The sequence below is a fragment of the Microtus ochrogaster genome, chromosome 8 (assembly GCF_000317375.1).
Source record: "Microtus ochrogaster isolate Prairie Vole_2 chromosome 8, MicOch1.0, whole genome shotgun sequence".
Classification (NCBI taxonomy): domain Eukaryota; kingdom Metazoa; phylum Chordata; class Mammalia; order Rodentia; family Cricetidae; genus Microtus; species Microtus ochrogaster.
The window spans coordinates 11,955,691-11,967,767 of record NC_022015.1 but is presented as its reverse complement, the minus strand read 5'-3'; the positions used below and the strand labels follow the sequence as shown (position 1 = coordinate 11,967,767).

The window sequence follows — 12,077 nt, the reverse complement described above, 5'->3', positions numbered from 1 at the left end:
GAAACTTGTTTTTTTTCTCCTTTTCTCAATAAAAAAATATTTAAAAAAATGTGGTCTTCAATCTCCATGACTTAATGTGCTTTCTGTCATTGATTTACAGCTTTATTCTGTTTTGGTCAGAGATAATAGAAGAAGTTCATTCAAGTTCCCTATATTTTTAATGACTTTATTTGTGTCTTATTGATTGTGTTATAGAGAAAATTTAATGGACTCCTGAGAAGAGTGTGCATTCTAGTGTTTGGAGGGAAAGTTCTGTAGATATCTGCTAGGTTCATATGATCTATGATGTCGTTTAAATCAAATGCTTCTTTGATTGCATTTTGTTGGGATGATCTGTCTCATGGTAAGAATGGAATATTAAAGTCATCCTCTATTAATCTGTTAAGGGTACTATATTTCCAAATATCTAGTATTTGTTTTGTGAAATTTGGTGCACTGATGTAAAATGCATATCTGTTACAGAGTTATACTATCTTCTGATGGATTTTTTTAACAGCAAAGGATACCATTCTGTGAAGACACAGGCTATAGAATAGAAAAAAACCTTAGCCATTTTGGAAATAAAAGTCAAAAGTACTTTGAGAGTTCATCTTACCGTAGTTAGAATGGCAAAGATTAAAAATAATGATAACTAATGTTGCCATGGAAGTAAGGAAAAGGGACATTTATTCATTGCTGGTGGGAATATAAACTGCTTCAGTCACATTGAAATCAGTTTGGTGGTTTCTCACAAAGCTAGAAATATATGATCCAGCTATATTACTCTTAGGAATATGCTTTAAAGACTCTATATCCTACTCCAGAGATACTTGTTCATGTAGTTCATTGCTACTTTATTCACAATCTCTAAAAAAATGACATCAGCTGAGATGTCCATCAAATGAACAAGCATATGATGAAAACAAGGTACATTTACAAAATGAAGTACTGTTTATCTGTTAATAGTGAAATTACTCACAAGTATGTGGGTAGAATTATTTTGAGTGAGATAACCCAGACCTGGAAAAACAAATCTTGCATATTTTCTATCATATGCAGATTCCAGGTTTTAATCTTTAGATGTGTTTTTCAGTTGTATTACCTGATTAAGGCCAAAGTCAAGAAATTATTGAAATGGAATGGGGGCATTCAAATATGTTATAAATATAAGAAAAGCCAAACCAAACCACCCCACAGATATAAACAGTGAACATAGAGTAAAAATTAATGGAATAGAAATCGAATTACAAAGAATGATTAAATAAAATGGTTCCTAAAAACATAATAAAACAAACCCTTAGCCAAACTAACCAAAAATAAAGATAAAATTAGAGGAGAAAAGAGATACATAGCTACAGACATGAAGAATATCAAGATAATAATTAGGGAATAGTTTGAAAACTTAGTATTATAATAGAAAGAAAATCCTCAATGTCATATTACTCACCAAAATTAAACCAAAAGGATATAGAAATAATTTGGGAATATATCTATGTATAACAATGAAACAGTAATAATAAAAAGATGTGAGGATATGACTCAGATGGGAAGCACACTTTTTCTGCCAGCATGTGTACCCAAGTTTGATTCTGTACCATCCATATGAAATTCTAGGCAAGGTTGTGCATGTCTGTAACCCCTGCATTGGGGAGTGGGGACGGACAGATTCTGAAATCTTTCTTGTCAGCACGCATAGCTGAAATGTGAACTGCCAGTTCAGTTAGAGACCCTACCTCAAAGCAATCAACATAGAGAGCAGTAGAAGAAAACATCTTATATTATGCTCAGTCTTCCATATGTATGTACATGGACATGTGAGCCTATATACTCACAGGAATGCAACACACACACACATACACAAACACACACGCACGCACACACACACCACCCAACTGAAAAAAAAACAAGGTTCATATTGATTCAAACATGAATTTTAGCAGACCGTTGAAAAAATAACTGACAAAGTCAAACTTCCAAAAGTATTCTGCAAAATTCATTTATAGACGTTGTAGCTATATTCATAACAAAACTGACAAAGTACAAACAAAAAGAAACTGACAGAACAATCTTTCTGATGAAGATGGATGCAAGGTTTTTCAATAAAATGCTTACAAATCCAACGTAACCACAGGTTGTGGAATATTTATTTTAAGACGTGTTACATTTATTTATCCAATGGAACATTTGTTTAATGATGCAAAGATGTACTGCATTCTTTTATGCTGCATTTTACTCTATGAAGCCTGTTTAAAGCACTCGAGTGCTCTTATAAAGAGCTGAACAGCCAATAGCTGGGCAGGAGAAAGGACAGGTAGGGTTGTCAGGCAGACAGAATAAATAGCAGGATAAATTTGGGAAGAAAAGACTGAGGAACAAGTAAAGGAGGAGGACATGAAGGGCCAGTCACACAACTACACAGCAAGCCATGGAATAAGAAGTAATAAAAGCTAGATATAATAGAAAAAGATAAAAGCCCACAGACAAAAGATAGATGGGCTAATTTAAGAAAAGCTAACTAGAAATAAACCAACCTAAGGCCAGACATTCAGAACAAAGAACAAGCCTCCATGTGGTTTATTTGGGAGCTGGGTTGTGGGCCCCCAAAAGAGCCAAAGAGAAAAATATAACAACTATAACAAACATAAGAAAGATCATTCGTAAGTGCCAAGTGGACTAATTTGAAGGATACATAAATGGTTCAACATACGCAAATTAACAAACAATACATCACATTAATAAACTCATGGACAAAAGAAATCACATAATACTAGCAATTCAATATTCAACCTTTCAAACTACTTTTTAAAATAAAAGTCCTAAAAAATTAGGGATCAAAGGAATACATGCTAATATAATAAATGCTACATAGGACAAAGTTATAGCCAAAACTGTACCGAGTGGGGAGTATTGTCACTGAAATCAGACATTAGAAGAGGTGCACTCTAGTCTTACTCATTGCTGTCCTTGAAATCCCAGCTTGTACCATTGCATAGTATAGAGAAATAGAATATAGATAGAGAAGGAAGAAGTAAAATTATCACTATTTACAGACAATGTGATTAGACATGAGAGACAGCAAAAACAGAACCAATCTTTTAGAACTTGTAAGTACCTTCATCCAGGAGCAACACACAAAACTGAGTAACAGAAATCATATTTTATTCATTTGAATGTATTAATATTTTAAAATATTACTGTGGTTTTCCCAATTCCTTATAGAAACATGAAACATATGGACACAGAGGAAGACAAAATTAATGCAGGAGACTAGGAGAAGGGAGAATAGAGGAAGGGGAGAGGCTAGCAGGAAAAAAGAGAGAGGAAGGGGGAATTAAGGGAGGAAATGGTATTGGGTGAATCTGGTTGAAATGAAAGAAACCTCTAAAGTTTTATAAGCTTTATGAAACCTGTTGCTATGTATAATGAATAATACACCAATAGAAGGAAAAATCTTGCAAGAGTTCTAAATCTTTGTTATATACACCCAGGCATCAGACACAGTGTCAGTTTCCAGTGAGGTTTTGGTACTCAGTGAAGGGCACCCCAAGTGCTCTTTTCTAATAGATTGCCTTTTTAAGCTGTGGACACCCTACCGAAGGACTATGCTTTCTGTCTCTGTTGTTATGTATTATGCAAACTGTAGTTTCATGGATGAAGTGTGATTTGTTCTGAACCAAAAAAGAATAAAGATAGTGATCAAACATTTGTAACCATTTATAGCCACAAGGAATTGTCTAGCTAGAAAAGGGGATTTTCAAAAAGAAGAAATGCAGAGAGGAACAAGGGAAATGGAGAATTTAAGACAGAGTGTCAAATGGTCAGCAATAGTATTAATATTGTAACAGTAGACATTGGGGGTCAGAGTGGAAAGAAAATTGAGGCCACATGGTAAACACAGTGAAGAAAGATGCTGATGGGAAAATGTGATGCAGGAAAAGGGAAGCTCTTCTGGGAACTAAGGATAGCGTGTCATCACTGGGGACTGGGCAAAGATGGGCTTCCCCTTCAGCAAAGTCACACTTATAGGAAGCAATCACAGTGATCACACTGTATGGTGTTTCTTTTTCTTCCCCAAGCATTTCCCTCTCATGGCACCTCAGTCCAAGAGACCTGAGAGACTTGGCAAATTTTCAGAATTTTAAAATGAGAACAGCAGTATCATGTAAGAAGCAAACTATGCCTGTGGGAACCACATACATTCCAAGATACATTTTCACTATATTGAATTTAAATAATATTTCTAATATTATTTAATAATATTTAAATAATATTTCTAATACTATTCAGAAGAATCACAAAAAGTATGAAAAAAAACTCCCCATGGTGTTGAAGATGAAAAGCGTTTTTTTTTTTTTATGGGCATCACATGGTACGATGCTGAGTACAACTCGGCTTGCATCTAGAAGCAAAGGTCTCAAGATGATGGTCCCCTGTGACCTCAGGACTCTCATTAAAAAGTCTATTGTGCTGAACCCTATCAACAATAAATGAACACAGAACTGCCATTCATGAAGTTTAAATTCATAAGAGATTTAGGCAGACATCTAAAAGGGAAATACTTAAAACTTAGCCCCGGATTAAGATAGATAAAACCACAAAGTCTTGTTAAAAGGCACCCCTATGTTGAGAGACTAAATTCTTCCTGGAGCTTACTTCATTATTTTTAAAGACTGGACAGTGAGTCTTCTTAGCCACCAGGTGTCAATTTCAGACCAGTTTTGCTCTTAAAGAATATCATTCTAATGATCAAGTGCTTGTGCAGTTTTATAGTTTGTTAGGAATTATCAAAGAAATTCTATGCACAGATGGCTGGAAGTTAACAATGCTATCCATCCTTTATTTTTGGTGGAGCAGAAAACCATGCATAGAAAGAATTGATGATGTGAAATAAATAGGAGCATAAATCTCAAAGCAAAAAGGAGATGTATGTATAAAGAGGATTGGGTCTGATTAAACAAACATGAGAGCAGATCCAGTGTTTCACGTATACTCTCCTCAGTGGCTGTCAGGGTCATTGGTAAAAATGGAAATAATGTCATATATTTGCAACTCCAGTAAGTACGCCTAGATAATATGAGGACATCAGAACCTACCATGGACATATATGGAAAACACTGTAACCAGATCTATCAATTAAAGTTATCAGCTAAAGTCTCTGAGAAACTTTGTCAAGCTACATCTCACCTGGCATGGATTAGAAACTTTCCTAAAGTGTGTGGTATGGAGCATGTGAGAGAGGGCGGGGGTGGGGGAGGCACAGCATATTGATAATCTCTTCTAACAATTCTAAAATCCTGTAAGAAGATCGTTTAGGGCTTGAGTGGGAATTGATACTATGGCAAATAATGATCTCTCCCAAATAAGAAATGATGATAGTGCTTTTTTCTTGGATGGTATATTACACAGTTGGTATTTTAAGAGGGGTCTGCTTGCTTTTATTGTCACACATTCATTTAATTAAACAAGTATTTATAAAGCGCAGGTTCTTAAGACTTCATCTTCAAGACATAATTTTTAAAATCTGTTGAGAGAGGCGACTATTTCAGTGCACATTTTAATACTTGCAAATGGATTAAATTATATGATTGGGAAGGAACTATAAGTAAGGGAACTATTAGTAAGGTAAAAGGTCTATCAGATGTGGAGAATTTCCTTCAGACTATGGGGCTTTCATTTTTTCTACAGTAATTAAAAAAACAGTACTCAAAAACCACATTAATTCAACATTGGCTGAAAGTTGGTGCCCATGAAAGTTGAGACAAGCCTCTGTCTTGTTTAAGAATCAATCTTGGGGAAAAGTTTTCATCACCATAAAAGTTATATTAATCCAGAGGTGGAAAACAATAAAGATTAAGAACCAGGATGACTTAGTAGGACTTCTAAGAGTAAGTGATATTCAAACTGTCTTTTCAAGAAAACTGTTTTTTGTTTGTTTGTTTTTGCAAAAAGAGCAAACAGACATTTGTTTTAATTCAGAAAAAATGTGTAAAGTAGAAAAGTCAAAAAAGAATGTGCTACATTTTAGAAATAGTACATATTACTGATGTGGCTGACAAGAAATGAAGATGGATTGGTGAGACTCTAAACTCATGCTAGAGCTTGTGTGTTTGGGAGGAGGCTTTGTAGTCAGCAATGCAAATAAATTGTTCTCTGTCCTCACAACCTCTTTCTATAAAGTACAATCCAGATAGATATGCCACCTGTAGTACATTTGGAAACTCAACCATCTCTCTAAGCTGTAATTTCTTCATGATAACAAGGTCATTCCAGTAGTTGTTCTTAGAGCAGCATTGAGGACACATGAGCTGTTACCCGAAACATTAGGGACTGGAAGTTATTACCGCAATCTCCCTTTTAAATAACAAGGATAAAAATCTCCCTTTTAGATAACAAGGATAAAAAGCAGGTATAGTTAAGACATAGCATGGGTACAGATATGACATTTAAAAAGCCAGAAGGAGGTATGCCACAGGAGTGGGAAGTGGAGGTCCCTGTATTCATTCAGTGTGGTAGACATGGGGGGATAGCAGATGACAAGGTTTCACATAGAGACTAAGATGTCAGTAGAGCTCTGTAATTATTAAAGGGACTTACCAGGATGAAAAATGCGAAAGAAAAAACTTTTATTCAATACCTCAAAGGATTGTGACACTAAAGATGTACCAGAAAAAGCTACAGTGTATTTGTTTCTGAAACAAGGTTCTGTTAGTCCAGGCTGGTCTTGGACTTATTAAGTGTCCAAGACTGCCATTGAATTCTGATCTGCTCGTCTCCTCCCAAGTGCTAGAATTACAGACATGTGCCCCTAAAGTCCAGCTGACAGCATTTTTATATGAGATGGAAGAGGACATCATATGGAGTAAACAGTATTTCAATCAGTAAGAAAGGGAAAAAAGATTTTCCTTTAGAGGTAAATTGAATGGAAACTGTCAGAGAAAAAAATCTCTGGGTGAACTTGAACTCTAAGAGTCTGAGTGAAGGCTGCATGAGTAGTTCTATTGCTTGGTGTCTTGGCTATTCCTATGCTACTGATGTTCTCTTTGCCAGGCCTCACATGTTGTATGCAGTTTGCCATTCTCCTCTGCTTCTTAAAATGTTACCTCTTCAGAGATGATTTCCCTCACTGATTAAACAGCCGTGTACTGCCACATAGTAGAACTCCACATGCGTTTCTCATTTGACTTTAGGTGTCTGGAGCATCATGTGTGTTTAGTTAATATATATTGAATAAATTAATGATCACTATAGATACCTAAACATTCTGTACCTAAATCTTCTCTTTGTAAATCTAAAGGCCAACCTTAATATACGATTTGAGAGAATTTTATTAGATAGCACTATATAACCCCAATACATTCATGACATATTTTTAGTGTGAAATATGAGCCCATTTTCTGGCTTGGCTGCTATTGTATTCTGTACTTAAATTCACAATGCAAACAGGAAAATAGCAAATCTTCAAATAAGAACATAATTTTGACTTTCATTATTTTAATTTAATCTTTGTGAATCTTACTAGATAATATCTAGCTAGCATCTATCTCTAGTTCTCCTTCATGCCTCCATTTTCTATCCAATTTTCTTACAGTTTTTCTTCACCTTTAATAGTAGCTGAGATTAAAATGCAAAATTCTGTAGAGAGTTTTTCTGGCAATTTCCTGTTCTGTTTTCATCAGAGATTGCATTCTAAAGGAACAGACAACATAGAAATATGACCGTGGAAGGTTGGTTTGAGGAACTTCACTTGGTTCTTTCCATGCCTCCACTGCAAAGAGAAATGTTAAACTTCACCAGCTAGAACAGGCACTGGGGGTTCTGCTAAAAATTCAAAAGTTTATCAAACCATAACAACAATTTGCTACTCTAGAAAGAGACTGTGTCTTTAAGATCATGTTCACTCCATGTGAGTTCCCTTACATCATCTATGCATTGGACAAGAGCTTTGATAATCCAAGTGAGTTTATTGTATCATCTATGCATTTCATGAGAGCTTTGATGAGACCTTTACTTCCTTAAGCACTTAAATTATGCAATTCTTACAGGACTAATACACAGAGATTTTTTTATATGTGGCTTTTATTATTTCTCCATCTTCAATTACTATACTAAGATAGGAATCTGGAAATTACACATGCTGAGTTAATTTATTCATCTTACCTGATTATTGCTGCAAAAATCATTCCTAGAATCACTGGGTGGTGGAGAATACAAACAGTAGCAGGACCACACTGAAAAAAGTGAAAGTTCCTTCAGAATTCTTTACCGATCTCTGCGGAATTTTTAAAAAATTCTGTCGATTTGAAATGAAGTTATTCAGTTACTGTGTGAATTCCATTAATAGGTTAATAAACAATGCTGAGGATGAGGGCATCATCTGAGGAGAAACATCACTTGAAAACTGTAACATATCAAAATCAAGCAATTGAGACATTTACATTCTCTGTTTTCTACAGTGCAGATCCTGAATAGAGAAAAAGAGTTAAGGAATGCTTTGTGAGTAGATTTCAAGAAGACACCCGGGGCCACTCTGTGAGTTTCCTGCAGAATCTGATACTAAAGTCATTTCCCTCAACTATTAGGCTCCTGGCTTGACTTCAGGTAGGTACACATTTGTGCCTACACATATACACTCATTTCCTTATTTATTTATTTATTTGTGCGTGTGCTTGAATGTGTATGTGTGGAAACACATGCCATGTTTACATGTGTGGGGGTCGGTTTTCTCCTTCTAACATGTGGGCACTTGAGATTGTTGTACTCATGCCGTCAGACTTAGCTCCAAGCACATTTAGTTCCTAATTTATTTCACTGTCCTTACCTTTCCTTTTACAGGTTATCCCATGCAATTGTTTTATAGTAACTCTGGTAGTCTTGATTAAATAACGGACGGCATCAGTACAGAGGCACCTCACAATCGTCTCAGAGTCTTGACCTCAAGCACATAACCGTCTCTTGAGCAAGATCACTGTCACCTGGAGAATGGGCAACCACACCACAGTGACCATGTTCCTCCTGTGGGGATTTTCCAGTTTCCCAGAGCTGCAACATCTACTCTTCACTGTGATTCTCCTCTCCCATGTGACCATCCTCCTAGCAAATGCATCCATCATGGTGGCCATCAAACTCAGTCAAAACCTTCACACTCCCATGTACTTTTTCCTCTTTGCGTTGTCCTTTTCAGAAACCTGCACCACTATGGTGATCCTACCCCGAATGTTAGTGGACTTGCTGTCAGAGAGTAAGGCCATTTCTCTCCTGGAGTGTGCCACACAGATGTTTTTCTTCTTTGGACTGGCTGCCAACAACTGCTTCATCATGGCTGCCATGTCCTATGACCGTTACACTGCCATCCACAGCCCACTGCATTATCATATCCTTATGACCCAAAAGGTCTGTGTTCAGCTTGTGATGGTTTCTTGTGTGGTCGGGTTCCTCTGTTCTCTTGGTATCACCTTCACCATATTCAACTTGTCTTTCTGTGACTCCAACAATATCCAGCACTTTTTCTGTGACATTTCAGCGTTAGTTCATCTTGCCTGCAATTATACTGTTCACCATTCGATGATTATTTTTATGATTTCTGCATTCGTGCTCATGGGCAGCTTTGTTTTAATCATGACTTCCTATATCTTCATAGTGTCCCTAGTTGTAAAAATGCCTTCTGCACAGGGGAGGTATAAGGCCTTCTCAACGTGCTCCTCCCACCTCACAGTTGTCTCTATGCACTATGGATTTGCTTGTTTTGTCTACTTGATACCCAAGAACAGTGACTCCTTCAGTGAAGACATGCTGATGGCTGTCACATATACAGTACTGACACCTCTGCTCAACCCCATTGTTTATAGCCTAAGAAACAAAGAAATGCAGACAGCCTTGAGGAAGGTATACTACACAGTGTTAACAATATTTTGCCTTGCCTGGCAAGTAAAAAGGCCATGAACATTTAAGAACAGCTATTGAACAATGACAACAAAAGTGGAGAATTGTGTGTTTCCATTAAAAAGACATTATTTAATGTACAAAGCAATTAGAATATTATATAACTGCCTGAATGTCCTGGTCTCACCACTACTCTAAAGCAATTATATCATGGTTTTCAGGCATTTATGTAAACATGTATACATTCAGTAGACATATCAGAATTCTTTGAAACTCTGTTTTTATGACCATGGCTGCTTTGGTGGAAAAGAATTGTTCTATTAGTGAGAAAAGATAAAAGAAAAGAAATTAGGCAGAAACAAGAAAAAACAAAAAAAAATTAGGGATGTAGGTAGAGAAACAGAAGAGGAAGAGTTGGGGAGGGAAGAGGACAGTGAGTAGAAAATAGAAGTGTGATTGATTGACAAAAGAGAAAGTACAAACATTTCAAGACTGATCTGAAAATGAGATATGGTCATAATATTGAAAAATTTAAAGTCAACTTGAGAGGATGATTTGTTTTTATTAAAAAACAAGAGTTTAGGTACCAAAGACCATTCCAGTACTAGGAACCCCAGGTAAGATACAACCCATTGCCTGCTAATACTCTTTAGAGCCTGATAACTCAGTAATATCCTCTTTCCTCTGTTGGGGAAATGTTTCTGTAAGATGTGTCTTTGCTGTTCCTCAGTTTTCTAAAGCACCTTCTGATTGGTCTAATAAAGAGCTGAAAGACCAATAGTTATGCAGGAAGAAGATAGGTGGGGCTTATGGGCAGAGATGAGAACTCTGGAAAAGAACTGTAGGCAGGGGATTCATCAGCCCTGCACAGAGGAAGTCAGACATATGGTACTGAGGAGAGGTAATGAGCTACATGGCAGAATGTAGATTACTATAAATGGGCTAATTTAACTTTTAAGAGCTAGTTGGGAACAAGCCTAAGTGAAACGCTGGCTTTCAAAATGAATAAAAATTTGTTCCATGTTATTATTTGGAAGCTGGTTGTCCAATTTGGTGCTCAATGAGCGGCATGTATATCCAAATACAGAGTCTGAAACGGCTAAGAAAAGTTATGGGTGAGGAACCAGATGTGGCTTCTTAGAAGTACAGTCTTTCTGACAAGTTTGTGATTGTAGGTATGAGGCTAGACCCTCATGAAAAGGCAAGCAATAGTTATAGCCCAGAACCATTGGGGCAGCCTGCTGAATTAATCCAAGGGGGCAGAGCCACTTGCCAGTTCCATGTGCTAAGTAAAGTCACAGTAGGTACCTGTACATGCACAGAGGGGCAAAAGGAACATTTTTCAGGACCCATTGTGCACAGATGTTACAGTGTCTCTGGCAGGCTTCTAAGTGCTTACTATGTTGGACCACTTTTTCCTGTTGGGTTGCTTGTGGTAGATGGCATGGCCTTTAAGGCTTTACATGTGGTCAGAGAAATACTGTACATTCACAGAAAGCCAGGTCCAGACTGACAAAACTCTGAACAGGTACAATATGCTTGGAAATATGCTTAGGTTCTAAAGAAAAGAAAATGGGTAGAGATATTCATAGAAAAATAGTTTTAAAATAATAAAGTATTTAAGGCATGAGTAAAGTAATATAGAAAGAACAAGCCACATAATGATGGCAAATACTCTAACACAGCATGCTTGGACTTTATATACTGCTTTATTAACTTTAAAAATCTAATGTACGAAAAATAGCTGCTGAGAGATATTGTATTGTGTAAAAAACTGCTAAATTTAACCAGCCTATATATTTTAAGGATGTCTTAACTTTGGAATGGAAGTCAGGAAATGTGTTTGTTGGGGGAAGAGGTTGTGTCTTTGTTTCCATAGGAAACAAAAAGTTATAGATTCCTTCAAAATAAATAAAGTTCATATTTTCTAGGGGAGATATCCTGAAAATCTTGGATGCAGACATGAAAGAAGAAACCAAGAAAAACTACCAAGACAGGTGATGTATCTGTTGACCCGTCTACAAGTGAACAGCTCTGAGCCTGGATGAGACTGATATATCTTGTTGGCCACAGAGCCCTCATGACTTACTATTACATGCCATTCTTTCATATGGCATGGTTGGTAATTTATATTGTGGGTTGGTTATGTAGTACAAATGAACTTATAAAATTGAAAGATGCCTATTACCTGCTCAAACAAAGAGCAGAGAATAATCTTT

The 12,077-nt window shown here is 36.5% G+C and overlaps 1 protein-coding gene across 1 annotated transcript; it reads left to right on the top strand.

Moving 5' to 3' along the window:
* The first annotated feature begins 8,958 nt into the window (after positions 1-8,958).
* On the top strand, positions 8,959-9,918 carry LOC102002083 (olfactory receptor 10T2-like). The gene has a single exon (XM_013347711.2). The coding sequence runs from the start codon at positions 8,959-8,961 to the stop codon at positions 9,916-9,918; it is 960 nt and encodes a 319-aa protein (XP_013203165.1).
* The last annotated feature ends 2,159 nt before the right edge of the window (positions 9,919-12,077 follow it).

What these genes read in the sequence shown, in the direction of transcription:
- LOC102002083 (XM_013347711.2), top strand. Translation starts at nt 8,959, where the DNA reads ATGGGCAACCACACCACAGTGACCATGTTCCTCCTGTGGGGATTTTCC.